This window comes from Macrotis lagotis, chromosome X (genome assembly GCF_037893015.1).
Source record: "Macrotis lagotis isolate mMagLag1 chromosome X, bilby.v1.9.chrom.fasta, whole genome shotgun sequence".
Lineage (NCBI taxonomy): Eukaryota > Metazoa > Chordata > Mammalia > Peramelemorphia > Peramelidae > Macrotis > Macrotis lagotis.
In genome coordinates, this window is record NC_133666.1 from 21,224,610 (window position 1) to 21,242,742 (window position 18,133).

General features: G+C 36.2%; 1 protein-coding gene across 6 annotated transcripts in view; it reads right to left on the reverse strand.

The window, feature by feature from the left end:
• TENM1 (teneurin transmembrane protein 1) overlaps positions 1 to 18,133 on the reverse strand; it is a 1,637,812-nt gene that overhangs the window by 254,106 nt on the left and 1,365,573 nt on the right. For 5 of the 6 annotated variants that reach the window (XM_074202814.1, XM_074202809.1, XM_074202811.1 and 2 more), the window contains one exon: positions 6,025 to 6,177. In XM_074202814.1, coding sequence (XP_074058915.1) covers positions 6,025 to 6,177 — 153 coding nt within the window. The remainder of the gene's footprint in view (positions 1 to 6,024; positions 6,178 to 18,133) is intronic. The other variant, XM_074202813.1, reaches the window with a different exon arrangement.

The following is an 18,133-nucleotide window of genomic DNA, read 5'->3' on the forward strand; positions in this document are numbered from 1 at the left end:
TCAAAATAATCATGTTAACTTCCACTATCACTGTCTGTTAGTACATTTCACTATTTTATTCATATAGTGCACTGTGCTCACATGAATGATTCCCAAATTTCCTACAATGTCTTTGGCTCAAATAATTTTTAAGAAAAATATACTAACTCAGGACTACTTTGATTATGCCTTCTGAGTAGGTTCAACTATCTAGCTTATTTCTTTTCTGACATCTTGCATCCTAGATTTCTCCTTACTTGACCATTCACCTGGTACTCAGAGCTTTTCACCTCAGGTTGGCCCCAAAGAAACCAACTTTTGTCTATTGAACTGGAAAGGAAAGTAAACGTATGTGGTATTTGAAGAAAATCTAGCCTTAAAAGTAGAGATGTGCTAGTAAAATGTTCAGTAACCAGCTCTCTGGGAAAATTACATGGATGATGTACTTTTAAATTTAGTCTGCATTACCACATTATCTCCATCATTTACTAAGATCCCAACAACCAAAAAATAAACAATTCCTGATTTGTAAGTTTGCAGTGAAAATTTGACAATTGGCTCTTATGAGTTGGTATTTATTGGTGGTAGCAAACCCCTGATTTAAATGGTTAATCTACAACCAACATGCGTTATTTAGACTCTATCAAGATAATTGCTTCACTGCCATCCCTTCAGCTTCTCAGGCTTTTCCCCAAGACCTCACATAATGCATGGTCTACATTGTGCTAGCTTACTCATTGTGGCATAGTGGGCATGAGAGTTAGCAGTGTCGATATTCATCTTCTACCAGATTTAGAGTACTCTGTACTTCACATAGTAGGTGCCTTAAGCTGATGCTTTCTCTAAATCACAGCTCTAGACTGTATTCAAACTGCACATGCAGGAAGGATAAATCAGACATATTCAGCTTTCAGTTAGTCTTTGTTATGAAATCAAAAGCTAAGAAACACTAAAGAAGGAAACTGGTATCAGCATTCTATTCTACCAACCAATGTCATGACTCTTGCTTACTACTCACACAAGGGTCCCTCTGGTGTTTAAAAGGGGCACTTGTATGACCTGGCTCCTCTCTGTGGAAGGCAACTTTAGTAAAGGACAGGTGAAAACAATAAAATGAAGTCAGGCGGTGTGAAACTTGACAGAGTTGCTGGACTTTGAGCTAGGAACACTTGAGTTCAAATCTTGCCTCAGCCTCAGGGTTAATCCCTCAACTGTTCGTAGCTTCAATTTCCTCATTTGGAAAATGCCAATAATGGCACCTGCTTCACAGAGTTCTTGTGACTATCAAGTGAGATAACATATATAGTGTGCTATACAAAACAAAGTGCCATATGAGCTGTGATTGCTGTTATTATTATCACTATGGGGTGTACTTTCCTGTGTGCTAACGCCCTTAACCAAGGCAGAATCCTGCACTGGAAAACAAGTCTCGAAAATAGAAGGCTTAAGAACTTGTCCCTCCCCCCATCCTTGGGAAGGAAGGCAATTTGAGTTGGGAAGTGAATTAAGAAATGTATATGGTTTTGGTCTCACTTCTGTCACTAGTCAGCTATGTGACCTTTTGGCATATCCTCTATCCTCTCTATAGTTCTATTTCTTAATTTGCTAAAACGGGATATTTACACTACTACTGACCCTTCTAACCTCTCAGATTGGACATAATGATGATAGATGGGAAAACATGACAAGTTAAATAAACACACAGATTATCATTTTGGGTCAAGAACCTCTAATGTGCAAAAATTCAAAATTTTAAAAACAGAATCAAATTAACTATATATATATATATATATATATATACACATATATACATATATATTCACATTACAATAGGATTCACTCCAGTGTTCTCTTTGTATTGAACAGATGATTACATTCAGAGAAAATGGACCAACCCACAGTATAAAATGAGGAGTGCCCACAGTGAAATTGTGGTCATAAGTCAGAGTTCAGTGTTAGTCACATGCTCTGTTGGTCAGGCCCAGTCTGGAGTTCATTCAGTTGGAAGACTGGTAGAATTGAGAAGCTAAGTGAGACAGTGAGTAGAGTGCTAGGTCCCTGGGAGAGGAATCTCAGTTGTCCAGTTCTGTTTGGTCCCTAGCTCCAGTGCATTTCTCCTTGGACAAAGCCAGTCATTCAGTCCATGTGAAGCGGAAGTAGTTTATCAGAGGCTACTCCTAACGCCTTCCCTTCTAGGCCAATTCTCTCAGATTATCCCTTTCTCCCTACCTCCCTTAGTATTTAAGCATTACTATCTGGTCTATTATTTTTCTAATATGCTGTTACATTGTAATTGGTGTCAGGTTGCTTTGTTTATGAATAATGAGTCTACCCCAGTAGGTTAAGGTTCCTTTGAGGACAGGTACTATGCCTTCTCTTTTGGCTGTATTCCTCAAAAGGGCCTAGAACAAGATTCATCTCATATTAAGTTGCAATCAGTATATACTTGGAAAGTAAATGGGATATAATCACTCTATCCATGGTGTAAGTACTTTGAGAAGGTCTGTGGTTTCTAGACTCTTTGGATGCTCCAGTGTTGAATAGAGAACCTTGTGCGTAGTAGGTATTCGATAAATATTTGGGCCATAATGAAGGCATTAAGTGAACAGATGCCCTTAGATTTCAAGGAAGGAGAAGAAGATTGAAGGACTGGCTGTTTTCTTTTTATATTCAAGGGAACACAGAATCATAGGTTTAGAGCTGGAAGGAACCAGTGCAGCCATCTAGACCATACTATTCATTTTAAATAGGAGGAGAATGAGACAGAAATAGATCAACCATAGGTAGGGTTCCACGGTAATAATCGGCAGAGTCACATCCTTTTATTTCAAATCTAGTGACTATTTTTTATGCTATACCATGCTGTTTTTCCTAAGCTTTTGTCTTTAAAAAACAAAACAAAATGAATGTTTGCAATCAAATATCCCTTTTTGTTTCATTTGGAAAACTAAGTGGAGAAAATTATTCTTCAATGTTTCACTGAAAAGAAGATATGGATAATGACTGTTAATGAGAAACTAATCTCAACAGAATTTGATTGACAGATTTTTATAAAAAGTCTCTTATCTATCAGTCTGCCAAGAAGACGATGTTAAATTTTGAGGTGTGCAATTTGCACTGAAATAGAGTCCAAACCTGGGAGATGGCAAATTTCTTTTTTTCCTTTTAGGTTTTTGCAAGGCAAATGGGGTTAAGTGGCTTGCCCAAGGCCACACGTCTAGGTAATTATTAAATGTCTGAGGCTGGATTTGAACTCAGTTACTCCTGATTCCAGGGAGGGTGCTCTACCCACTGTGCCACCTAGCCGCCCCACAAATTTCTAAAATAAAAGAAGTCAAGAATTCAATGAAAGTGTCAATTTCAGAGGAGACTTCAAGATCATTCATTTCTGTTTATGTATTTTCTATGTGAAAAATTTGAGGCTTAACACTAAAATCCATAAGAGTTTTCTGGACTTTTTTGGCCTAATCTTCTAAAGAGAGAGATGTGGGATGGACAAAGTACTGTAGAGTAATCGTTGGTCAGTCAGTTTTCCCTTACAATGATAGAGACAGGGTGATATTGAACTTCTGATTTTGGTGATAAAGGCAATTTTCAGGTGCAGAATCAGGCTACCAGGGCAGATCTGGTACCTTCTCTGTGATGTTGTATTTTAGAGAACTGCATAGAGAACTGAAGAGTTAAGGGATTTATTTAGGGTCACATGGCTAGCTCATGGCAGAGGCAGATCCTGGACCTGCCTTCTGGGGTCCAAAGCCCATTCTTTATCTATTAGGCCAAGCTGTACATTTCCCTGACACAATGTTTAATATAAAAAAGAGGGGTTTGGCTTATAACCCTGGAGTGACAAAGGATACGAGAACATCGTTATTTCATTGAAAATGATCCTGATAGTACTTAAGATTTTCTCCAAGATTGAGCTCTGTCTGCACATTATATTATAACAAGATTTTTTGCACTTGATAAGTAATATGCAGTAAAAATGCAATAGACTAAGACCCTCAAAAGTATAACTATGGCTCAGACTATGTCCATGCTTCTATAAAAGGTTACTTCAAGCTAAAACTTGGCAGGTGTGATATAAAACCCCAGTGACTTTTCTTCATAAAATATTTAACTGAAATTGGTTTAGTCTTTCTGCTGTTGTAATTGGACAAACATTTTTTTGCACATTTGTGTAACTTGTCATGTTATATAAAAATATGAGGTGATAAACTTTGTCTTAAAAATTCACTGTCATTGAGAACCTCCAGGGCTTTCCTTCCACAGTCTTTCTTTTGCAATTTTCCAATTGTATTAACCTCGCCAGAAAGAAATTCAAAATTCTGTATGTGAAAATAGGCACAAAGTTATGTAGGCAACTATGTGCTGATGACCTCCTACCTCCCGTCACATCTTAACACCCCTCCTCCGACAGCCTTCAAAAGTCACAAACTAGGGGCAGCTAGATTGTGCAGTGGACAGAGCACTGACCCTGGAATCAGGAGGACCTGGGTTCAAATCTGCTCTCATATACTCAATACTTATTTAGCTGTGTGACCTTGGGCAAGTCACTTAACCCCATTGCCCTAACCAAAACCAAAATCATTACAAAAGTCACAAAACAAACTGATGGGATTGGGAGAGAAGATATCAAAGTGGTAGCTGGTCTTCCTAAAGTTATCCCCAACATTGACATAACACACTCTACTTCAGTCCCTCTCAGAAATAGAGCACCAGTAAGAGAGGATCTGAGCTCGAAACGAAGCCTCTGTCCAAAGATTAGGTGAATTCTGATCCATCTCCTAACTTGCCTCTTTTGACACCAGTATCTCTCCAGGCTATACCAGGAGTGATGATGATAGTGCTGAGACAAGTCAGTACAGTTTTGGTTGAACCTAATGAAACAAGTAAGGAAAGAAGTAGCACTCCAAGCAGGGCCAACAAATAAGTCTATTGTGTTGAATTCTGACTGTTTACTTTTACAGAATCATGAATCAAAGCAAAGTCACGAAAACAAATCAAAATACAGCACAAAGAAAATCAAATAGTCTCACCCATCTTAATGGTAACTGAAATGGTCTATTTCTAAAACTTTTAAATGATTATACAGGGTCTAGCTTTGTCTTGCAAGTTTGCTGAGGACAGGAACCAGATTTCTGGTTTTTATGTGCATTCCTCATGATCTCTAACATGGTGCTGGTCATAGAATATGTGCTTGATAAATATCGATTCACCCAAATTCAGTCAAATAACAAATTTTCCAAAAGGACCTGGAACCAAACTGCCTTACCAGTTGGTTTGAGGCCTTGCTTCAGAAAAAAAAATTTGTCTTTTGGCAGAATTTGAAGGGGGATAGATTAAATGGTGAGGGTAATGAGAATTGAGAAGAGGTAGTTCTGGAGTTTATAGCTTACAATGTAACCTGGAGAATGGAAATAACCAAAAATCTTGTCAAAAGAAAAATTATAATAAAACTTCTTAGCTTTTTTCCAAAGTTTGCATGTGAAAACATATTATTTAAGAGGAATGGAAAGTTTATGGTTGCTAATCTTATGACCTGACCATGTATGGAAAACGAGTCAGAGAGTTCTGATGTGATAATAGTTTCCCTCAACAAGTCAGTCCCTTCAGGTGGCCTTCATGTCACATTCTCCAGCTATTACAGAATCAATTCTGCTCCATCCAACCCCACCCCTCAATCATCTGATGAACAGAAGTTATTTCTATATATTTTGAAATGTCAAGTGTTTTCCAGACCAACCAAGATTCTCGTTTTCCGTACTCAGACACAATAAAATTATCTTAACCCCAATGTTCCTTCAGAATCCTTAGGTGGGAAATGAAATCTTAAATTTGTTGAAACTTCCACTGTGACAAGACTTCTCTTTATTGAAAAAGTCTACACTTTTGGAAAATTCAGTCTGCTTCTACCCAATGCACCAGAGGAAAGCTCTATTACATAAGACACAATGACATCTTGATCCTTTCCTCATTTGGTTCTTCTGAAGAACCAAATTGGGAGGAAAGCCATTCATAATAATTTACTCATCTTCAGCCAAATACCTTTTTTCTCTGTTTTATCAGAAACCTTTCCCCCGATTGGTGGGTAGGTAGCATCCATTGATTCAGTCCCTCGGTTTCCCTTGCTAACTCCATTTTCGTAGAGCTGTCCTTCAAGTGGCTGCAATTGCCAAGTCAGGCCAAACAGATGTACTGCTGTAAGGAAAGAAATCATATAATTATTTTATTTTCCTGTATTCCAGAGAGGTTCCCCCAAACCAGTAGCTCCTTTATAATTGATGCTTTCTATACTCTGCCTTCTCTCAGTCAGGAATGACTCCTGATCATCAATTCTACAACTAAGAGAATCTAAATGTAAATTGACAATCATAACCACAGCTATCTGCCAAGTAGGTTTGGGGATCCAGAGGCTAAAGGTGTCTCAGGAGACCAGCTTACAAGCAATATTCTCAGACAACCAGTAGTTAGTAGCCACACAATAGGAAACGTGGCTTTTTCCTTCCCAATCTCAAGTGCTGTGCTTTCATGAAAACAAATTTTCTCATATTCTGCAAGACAAAATTGACTTGGAAACTTATATTTCGTTAGCAGTCCCTTGCTGCTGGAGTCCACCTCCCTCCTTCTGATGGAAGGAGTTTGGGGGCTAGGGGAGGATCTCTGAGAACTCCTCTGAGATCATCCATTTAAGCATGGCACCCAGTGAATTAACCTTATCTTTTATTACCTGGATACTTTCCTGGACTTCATGATCTCTAGAAACTCATTGCCCAAGATGAAATCAATTTTGAAACGCTCACATTTTCATGTCATTTGTTATTCCAACTGGAGGGGTTCATCATAATCCCCCCTCCCAAGTTACCTCCCCACTTCTTGCATCTTTTTGGATTCTTTTTTTACATGTTGTTTTCACTCAATTGGATAGTAAGCTTCTTGAGGACAGGGACTATCTTATGTCTTTCTTTGCATCCTCGGTGTTTAGACTAGTTCCTGGTGCATAATTGGAATGTAATAAATGTTTACTGACTCTGACTTTCTGCTAAGACTTCATAACTGCTGAACTAATTTCCACTTCCTTTCAATGCTCTTAAAGGTATAGGCAACTTATGGCTCTGTGAAGCTTAATTATCCACGAATCTCTGGGTCTCCATGAGGGAGATGAAAACAGATCATAGTGAGCAAATTAAAATCGGCACAAGGAAGACATTTGAGAATAAATGCATATCAATCCCTCTCTTTCTGAGCTTTCCCTGCATCAGATGGCACCTGGCCCTGCCTAAGGGGCTGCAAAAGATTTTTTTTTTTTTCCTGTGGAAGTCTGGAATCTAAACCTGTTGAAGGTAATGTATTTAGAGAATTTGTCTAAAGTTTTTTCAGATTCCAACCAGGTATTCTTCAAGGGGTAAGTGAATAGATAAGTCATCTTCCTGACTGCTTTTGGCCTATAGGCAGGGCTAATCTGTGTGGTCGACACAGAGATGCAGCCTATATCCTAGAGACTAAGGATGAGAACAGAAACCTTAGCCAGAGAGCTTATGTAAAAGTCACTCATCCACCTCTAGTTGAATCTGAAGGGGTTTCTAAAATCCACCTTCTAATTTATCCTTTAAAACTTTTAAGCATTTAATTGGTTTCTACCCTTTTCTTTGGAATTGAGCCAGTGCTGCCTGATGAATTTCCGTGGCAATTATTGGAAACAATGGCTACTCAAAGGAGTGTGGTTCCGAGTAAGGTACTGTATAGCATATTAATAAAGCAGTATCAGTGGCAGTCTAATGATTTTTCTGCCAAATAGCTCCAAGTGAGGCCAGATTTTCATCCTTGCTCTAATGAAGGGGATGTTTCCATGTTTTAGGGGGAAATTTGGTCTACTCAGTCCCTAAATTATTTGAATATGATGGCTATTAAAGATTATATTAGAAATGTGTTTCAGACCCTTACTTCAATTGCCTTTGTTAAGTTAGACAAGCCATGAAGGAATAAAAGCTATTGTAGTTCTCATTTTCAAGATCAAGGGGGCTATTTCAGAATCTCTGTGTTAAGTTAAACCACTTTCCTGGGGGACACATAAAGTGACAGAGGAAATATGTGTGTGGGGAATTGATTCAAAGGAACTTAAAGTAGGGATTTACTCACTTTCTTGCTCATGCAAAAGGCAATGTTTTTATTCATTAAAGAGAAAAAAGAGACATGGGACCTTCTTGCACAACAAAGATTTTGTAATGACTAATTATTGTGTGATTTCATGACACCTCCCTCAATACAGAAACTGAGGGCTACAGCTGGAGTAAGAAACACGATATAAGTTTATGTTCACATATGAATCCATATGAATGTCATAACCACATTCTCACTATAATTCTACCTTATTTTCTATGGTTTTGTATACTTTTCCATATGTGTGTGTGTATGTGAATGGAATTTGCATATCATCATTCAAATTTAATGCAATATATGATATCTATTATATATTACACACACATATGAAATACTTATATTATGTATGACTAGTGCCAAATTATGTAGGACAATTGGTTCTCTAGCCACCACCTCCCTCAACTTTTTCATGTAGAAAAAAAACAGGAAAGAAAGAGAAGGGTGAAGAAGAATGTATATCCATATGGGTAGAGTGAGGGCACTGAATTACTAGAAAAATGAATAATAGTAGTAAAGAGAAACAAGTCTAGAGTTTTCTAAAGATGAATAGTCTGAATATCCCTGCTCTTAAACAAGGGATTACAAGACTTACAGTAGTGGGCAGATGGTGGTGGTGGTACAAAAATGAAACATGAAATACCTTTGTATTTCAGCTTCAAGAATTTAATTTTAAAACACATTATATTCCCCTTCAATTACAATTATTAAGTGATCCAAGTCTGCTAGTATGCCACCTGGTGGCAATGACTTCTGATAAAATCATAAATGTGGTTAGGTCGTTTTTGGCCTAGTCCAAAAATCTCACATTTTAAAGAGCAATATTGCTTCATATTCAGGACAACCTGGTTTCAATTCCTGCCTATGACATATACCACACAAGTCACTTAATTTCTCAGCATCCCAGGAACTTCTTCAGGACTATAAGGAGAATAATTGCTAATCAATTTTGGTAGAGTATCCTCTGAGATGCATAACCAATGAAATCAGTCCCTGGTTTCCATTACCCCAAACCAAAGCAATCCAAAGTACTAGCTTCAAGAATAAATTCACCACCAAAGAAAATCATTAGGTGCTATTTCACCAACTTGTATGCCAGTAAAACTGACAATCTAAGTGAAATTGTTGAATATTTAAAAATATAAGCTGTCTGGATTGTCAGAAAAGAAAATAGAATACTTAAATAATCCTGTCTTAGAAAAAGAAATTGAACAAGCCATAAATGAATTCCCTAAGAAGAAATTCCAAGACCAGGTGGATTTACAAGTAAATTCTACCAAATATTTAAGAAAAATTAACATTAATACTATATACACCATTTGAAAAACAGTAGGTAAAAAGAAGTTTTGTGACATAAACCAGCAAGAACAAAATCAGAGAAAGAAAAGTATAGATCAATTTCCTTAATGAAAACTGATGCAAAAACTTAAAATAAAATTCTATAAAAGATACTGAAGCGATATTTCACAAAGATCATACAGTAGGAACAGGTTGGATTTAGATCAGCAATGCAGGACTGTTTCAATATTAGAAAAACGATAAGCTTAGTTTACCATATCAATAACAAAAACAGCATCAATAGGTGCATAAAAAACTTCTGACAAGATATAAAATCTATATTGTTAAAAATATTATAAAGCATAGGAATAAATGACCATCACTGAAATTGATAAGTAGTATCTATCTAAAAGCAAATGCAAACATTATCTGTATCAAGGATAAACCTGAAGTCTTCCCAATAATAACAGAGATGAAAGCAGAATGATCATTATCACCATTATTATTAAATATTGTATTAGAAATACTATTAGAAGACAAGAAAAAGAAATGGAAGGAACAAATATAGACAATGAGAAAAGAAACCAATTACCTTTTGGAGATGATAGGATAGTATATTTAGAGAACTTGAGAGAATCAACCCAAAAAACAACTTTAACAAAGTTATAGGATATAAAAACTACACATATAATCAGAATTTCGATATATTACCAATAAAACCTAGCATGAAGTGATAGAGAGACATTCCAATACATATACATACATAGACACAGAAATTACAGGAAAACAATTAAAATAAATACACAGAAATAAAGACAGATCTAAATCATTGGAGAAAAAAATTAATTGCTCTTTGACACATAAAAATGACATTAACTAAATTAATTTACTTATTCATTTCCATGCCAATTTCACATCCAAAGAATTGTTTATAGAGTTATAAAATAATAACAAAATTCATCTGAGCAACAAGAGGTCAAGGGAATCAGTGAAAAAGAAAGCAAAGGAAAGCAGCCTAGAAGTCCCAAATCTTAAAATATACCACAAAGTAGTAATCATTAAAACAATCTCGTCCTGTATAACAGAATGGTTGACCAATAGAGTAGATGAAGGACATGATACATGATTAGTAAATGACCACAAAAGCCTAGTGTTTGATAAATCCAAGAAGACAAGCTTTTGGAGGAAGAACTCAACACCTGAAAAAAAAGTTGGCAAAACTAGAGAGTAGTATGGCAGAAATGAGGAATAGATCAACATTTCAGACTATATATACTAAGATAATGTCAAAATGGATTCGTAATTTAGGTAAAATGGGTAATATAAGCCAATTTGGGGAGCATAGAAAAATTTATCTGTCAGATCTTTGCATAAGGGAAAAGTCTGTGACTAAATAAGAGTGTGAATGCTCCCTGTGGTAAAATTTTAACTCTATTGCAGAGAGTGCAATTCCAATGGGTTTATCAAGTTGTTTGAATAATAATCCTTTCCTAAAAGATTTTTTTTCAATGGGGAAAGACCCGCAAATAAGTCCAATGCCAAGGGCAGCTAGGTAGCACAGTGGATAGAGCACTGGCTTTGGAGTCAGGAGGACAGGAGTTCAAACCCAACCTGAGACAACTGACCCTTATGAACGGTGTGACCTAAGGCAAGTCACTTAACTCTGATTGCCTCATATCCAGGCTATCTCCAGTTGTCCTGATTCAGATCTAATTACTGGATCCAGATGACTCTGGAGGAGAAAGTGAGGCTGGTGACTTAGCACCCCTCCCCACTCCAATCCAATTCATGTACTTACCATGTCATCACCTCCCTGATGTCACGGTCTTCTTCAAGAATGAAGGACAAACATTATTATTATTATTTATTGTTGTTGCTGTTGTTTTACAAAATACTCTCACAAAGTAGATGCTCACAAGATGGTCAGAAAACAGAAGATGTGATATAAGGACACTCCCAAGGGCTTTCTGAAGAACTTTGGTCTAGATTATGACACATGGGAGACACTGAAATAGAATCGTACTGCATGGTTTGACTACATCTAAGAAGGCACTGTGCTCTATGAACAAAGTTGAACTGCAGTAGCTCAAAAGAAACATAAAACGTGCAAACGGAGAGATAGCTCCTTCCCAAATATCACGTGGACAACCCGTAGTAGAGTCTTCCAGCTTCGTTTTAATATCATTAGCCAGACATACAATACAGCATCATGATGATATTTTGGTACTCTTCAAGCATGAAGAAGAAACATCAACAAATAAGAGCTAGAGAGGAGCATGGGAAGTAAGATGAATAATTTTTAGTACATGAAACTGCAAAGTTTGTGTACAAACAAAATAATTCAGTCAAAATTGGAAGGAAAATAGGAAACTGGGAAAAAATTTTTATTGCAAATTGCTTTAGCAAAGGCCTCATTTTTTTCAACTATACAGGGAACTGAATCAAATCTAAAAAACTAAGAGTCATTCCCAGTTAATAAGTGGTCAAAGGATATGAACAGCCAATTTTCAGAAAAAGAAATCCAAGTTCTCAATAATCATAAAAATACTCTAAATAAATAACCAGCTAAATGCAAATTAAAACCCCTCTAAGGAACTCCATTATAGCCATCAAACTGGTAAGATGAGAAAAAGGAAAATACCAAATGTTGTGGAATTGTGGAAGTACACTAATATACTGTTGGTGGAGTTGCAAACCGGTCCGTTGATTCCGGAGAACAATTTGGAACTATGCTCAAATGACTATAAAATACTTTTTTGATTAGTAATACCTCTATGAGGTCAGTATCTCACGGAAATCAAAATTGGAGGAAAATGACTCAACATAATATTTATAGGAGCTTTTTTTGTGTAAGAAAGAGTGGAAAATTGAGGGAATGTCCATCAACTGGGGTATGAATCAATGCAATGTGGTATATGATTGTGATAGGATACAATTGTGGTATAAAAAGTGATGAAAGGGATGATTAAATAAAAACCTAGGAAGACTTCAATAAGTTGATGCACAGCGAAGTGAGCCAAATCAGAACAACAATGTACCCAATAACAGAAATATTATAGTGAAAATCAAAGTTTCAGCTAAATTGATCAGTACAATGATCCATGAAGAGTCATGATGAAAAGTGCTATTCACTTCCAGAAAGAGAATGGGTCAACTTTAAGTGGAGATTGAGGCACATTTTTCTATAATTTTTTTTTTTTGCAACAAGGTTAATGTTTAACATAAATTCACATTTATATGAGGTTTAATACTGTTTGCCTTCTCAGAGTGGGGGACAATACGGTGGTAGACAATTTGGAATTAGAAATAAAAATTTTAAAATGCAGATTTTATAGAAGACTTTACTTAGTATGTTATATCGGTCATTTATTTCAAGCATTGGCTTGACTGGATCAAAAACCTAAACTCCCTTCCAGTGATTCAAATGTTGTGATTCTGGTCCTCCAAATGCAGAACTCGTTCCTTGGCACTGTACTGTAAGGACATTATTCTGAAGGAGGCTGGTTTCAAAGAAGGAGTAAGAACACCATGGATGGAGAGAGGAAGGCCACAAACTGAGAGGTTTTGGGTATGTTGTAAAAAACAAATGAAATGTAGGCTTTTGGGGAACCATATATCCTCAGGAAAGGCACAGATCTGGAACAAAGGACAGAAGTGGAGGAATACAACAAGGTTGCATTTAAGGTTTTCATTCATTTGCAGGGGAAACAAAAAAGAATTTTATATGTTTATTGGTCGACATGCCTCTCCACAAGTTCACATGTCCACCTTGTGAGAGTGGATATTTCAGGTTGATGGAGGAAGTGTTTTATTTGTACTTTTTCTCTGTTATTTCTTTAAATGTATTTTCATGAAATGATCATAGCCTTTGATTAAAGAAAAATAAATGTGTGTGAGAGAGAGACTGACTTGACATATGGGCTGTGGTTTTTGAGTAAATGCATGCAAACAATAATTTGACAAAGGGATAAGCTGACTTGGAAGTCCCACATGCAAGGACTGGGGGGCCTCAGGTACTTCAGAGATAACACAAAATATATCTTGTAAAGCTTACATCCTTAGAGACACGTCAGCTATCGGGGCTCTATTAAGGGTTTTCTGTACTACTACATTTCAAAGTTTTACCTTGAATGATTGTCATAGCATATTGAAGTTGTATAACAAGGTCTCTAATGACAGGACTCCCTCTACCAATCTTTGAAATGGTTCATTTTGTAAACATGAATTATAGTTTTCTTATGCTTTTCTTATTTTTCTTAAAAATGATTTCCACATGCATCTGCGAATAGAGAAATATATAGCAATATTCTATTTCATTATTTTTCCTAAAAACTAATGTATAATTCTGACAACAGAGTCTGTACCAGTTGTGCCATGTGACACACACACACACACACACACACACACACACACACAGATTTCTTACAACATTTTTAGAATTTAATATGTAACAACTGTATCTACTTGAATACTTTGACATTTGCATCACAAATGAAGAAACTGCCACTATCATTCCTGCCACATGCTGTGAATGCAATCTAAGACAAGGAAGCCTGGGGCAGGGTGGGAGGGGGTAGTTCCTCTCCCCAGTTTCCCCATAAGGTGTTTCATTTTCTTGCAGCCTAAGGCAACAATTCTACATTTGTCTTTTACTCTGGAGCTTGGCATGGCCAAGCATGTTTGATACTTCGGAACTGGATGGTTTTCTTGCAAAAGATCCCAAGCACTGTCCAGGGCTGGTCATATCCATGACAAGGAGGTGTCTTGAGAAAAGAAGAGCTACTTGAATTAAATGAATGAATGCTTTCATTACAGAAGCCAGGGTATCTTTCCATCTTAAAATAAATCCAATTTTCATTGTATTTAACATCAAATTGGTCTATGAGTAAGCTATAGTCCTTTGATAAATTACCTTCAGATCTCTGTATTATCTTGGTAATAACCAGATTACATGCAGACCTGAAACCCATTCGTTCTCAGAGAAGCATTTTTCAAGAACTAAATAAAGGAAGTGAAGCATGTTTATTTATGGTTCTCCATTTTTTTCTTAGCATTTGGATTCAAGTTTGCTTCAAAACTAAAAATGTTCATGTATTTACATATAGATCATGAGCACATATGAAGCATATATAAGTAACATTAGTTTTAAACACTCTAAGCAGTAAGCCACCTCTAGATGGATTTGAGATCCCTTTCACACAATTCTGGGTAGACTAGTTATTGTGTGTGTGTGTGTGTGTGTGTGTGTGTGTGTGTGTGTGTGTATACATGCACAATTTCATTCAACATCTCCTAGGGCTTTACTAATTTAAGAAACAAAAAGAGCTTTTCTGCTTGGGCAGTTTTACATAACAAATTCTGCAAGTCTGCTATGGAGAAACAGTAAAATTAAATGCCAATTAGAGAAGAGATTGAGAAGGTGCGACAGCATCCAGGCAGACATCTTTCTCACTGCATCATTTGAATGGCTCCCTGATTGTCTGGGCCCCATCTTCTGCCCGTTAGACCAAATGCTTCTTCCCCTTTGCATGGATTTTAGCTTTTGCCGATATCCAGATTTGAAAAGGTTCTATTGTTGGAATAAATGACTTTCATATCTCATTTCCAGATTCCATTATGTTAAAACTTTTATTTACTATGGATTCTGAAAATACCATTCAAGACTGCAGTCATATTTATAAATAATAAATCCATTTATGTAATTTATCAGAATTTAATATGTGATTCCTACTTACAGGTGCCTAGCAGGCTCATCTGAGTGCTTCTTATCAGAAAGATCCAATTATTTAATGTTTTAATATCAAGTAAATGTAAAGTAAGTGCTTTCTGTGATTCAAACTTCATTTTATTTTCTTTTGGATTATTCAGCAAAGATTTCTAACAAATTTAATGACTGCAGAGCATTATACTAAGAGGCAATTGAGGGAACTACACATTTTAGAGAAGACATGGTACCTACACTTTTAAAGGTCTCAGCTGGGAGAATGAGACACAGTCAAAAGTAACTTTAATGAAAAATAATAGAAGGCAAGTCATACTAGATCTAAAATTATATTTTGAAGTATTAGTCATCAAAACTGTTTATAACTGGATAAGAAAAAGAGTGATGGATCAGTGGAATAGATTGGGTGCAAAAGAAACAATAGTAAATAACTACAGTTATTTACTTTTCTGATGAACCCAAAGATTCCAGCTTCTGAGATAAGAACTCACTCTTCTATAAAAATAGTTGTTAAAACTGGAAAATAGTATGGCAAAAACTAGGTATAGACCAACAAAATGGGTGCAGGATTTAAACATAAAAGGTACCATTATAAGCCCATTGGAAGAATAAAGAATAGTTTACCTCTCAGATCTATGGAAAGGAGAAAAGTTTTTGACCAAAGAAAAATAGAAAACATCATAAAATGCAAAATGAATAATTTTGATTAAATTGAAAAGCTTTTACACAAATAAAACCAATGCGACCAAGATTAAAAGGAAGGCAGTAAGTTGGGAAATAATTTTTATAACTAGTATTTCTGATGTAGGACTCATTTCTAAAATATATAGAAACTGACTCAAATTTATAAGAAGTCATTTCCCAGTTGATATGGCCCAAAGATATGAAAAGGCAATTCTCAGAAGAAGAAATTAAAGATATCTATAGACATAAGAAAGATGCTCTAAATCATTATTGATAAGAGAAATGCAAATTAAAACAACTCTGAGGTAATGCCTTGTACCTGTCAGATTGGCCAATATGACTAAAAAGGAAAATGCTCAATGTTGGAGGGAATGTGGGAAAACTGGGATACTAATGCATTGTTAGTGGAGTTGTGAGCTGATCCAGACATTTTGGAATTATGCCCAAAGAGCAATGAAACTGCATATCCTTTGATCCAGCAAAACCATTACTAGGACTGTATCTCAGAGATCACAAAAAGGTAAAAAAAACCCATGTGTACAAAAATATTTACATCAGCTCTTTTCATGGTGGCAAAGAATTGGTAACTGATGAGATAACTGCCAACTGGAGAATGGCTGAACAAATTATGTTATATGTATGTGATGAGAAATTATTGTTCTATAAAATTCATGAGGGATGGGACTTCAGAAGAGCCTGGAAAGACTTGCATGAACTGATGCTGAGCGAAGTGAACAGAACCAGAAGAATATTGTACACAATAACAGCATCACTGGGTGATGATCAACTACGATGGACTTGTTCATTTCACTAGTACAATAATCAAAAACAATTGTACAAGATTTGTGATGGAAAATACCATCCATATTCAGAGAAGAAACTGTGGAGTTTAAAGCCAGACCAAAGCTTACTCTCTTCAATTTTTAAAAGATATCTTATGTATTATGGGTTTTTCCCCCACTTTGATTTTATTCTTCTTTTACAACATGATTAATATGGATTGATGTTTGGCATGGTTATACATGTATAACCTATATTAGATTGCTTTCTGTTGGGAGGAGGGGAGGAGATGGAGGGAGAAAAATGTAAAACTCAAAATCTTGCAAAAAATGATTGTGGAAAACTACTGCTGCATGGAGTTAGAAAAACAAATAATTAAAATACTAAAAAGAAAAGATAATAGAAGGCAAGCACATTAGAGAGAGACAAATTCCTGTGTGAGATCTGACTGAGCAGGGTGAGATGGAGGATTTCCTCATGGAAATGTTAACTGACTGGTTCTTAAAAGCCAGATAAGAATCTACTAGGTGACTAGATGAGGAAGGACAAAGGACATTCCAGAAAAGGGAAAAATGTGAATAAAAGCATATAAATGGCAAGGTCCTGAAGGTTTAGTAGACTCACCTCTCTGATTCTCAGTTCCCATAACTGTAAAATTTCCTCAGTAATTGTTTGAAGGTAGATAGCTTATGTATCCCCATTTTCTAGATGAGAAAACTGAGATTCAGAGATTTTAGGGGACTTGCTCAGGATTATGCAGCGTACTACTCTCCAAATACACCCCAGCCTGCCTATTTCCTACCCCTTCCCACTGTACCCTTTGGAAACTTCACTCTATCCTCGAACACTGATGCCTTCATTGATTAACTGAAACCTATATTTCCTTTATAACCTTCCTCACTGAAAGTTTCACTATATTTCCCCTAAATCACAGGGCTTAGAGGGAGGGGTTAGGAGGATAAAAGAAAAATCATATTTGTAAAGTGCTTTTCACATTTGAAAGGGCTATAAAATGTGAGAAGTTATTATTATTAATCATTCAAGTGATGAAATAAATTATTAGAATAGTTAGGTATAGAGACAAGTGAAGTCAAAATAGGGGAGAAAGAATTGAAGAATAGTGACCACTCAAGGGGTAGGAGGAGGGGTGTCCTGGAGCCAGCTTGTAAGTGTTTGCTAAAAGTGAGTGCTAAATTATCAGTATGTGCATTTATATTTCAAAAATTGGCAAATGCTACAAATCAAAGCTTGATTTACTATTTTGGAATTTGTCTTGACGTTAGGAAGTAATGGTTAAAATGATGATAATAAAGATTCAACGTAGACATACATTTTGAATCACCAGAGAACTGGTTGTTAAACATTTTACCAGTATGCCCCTGGTGAGGAGGCTTTGAACAAAGCTAAAAGCAGGCTTGATATAAGAGACTTGGAAGGTAGGAGGATGAAAGGTTATAGAATTGGGTGAGATAATTATATGAGATGGTGAGTCTTAAGATGTAATGGTACCAATGTTTTGCTGAAAAGTGGAGGAGA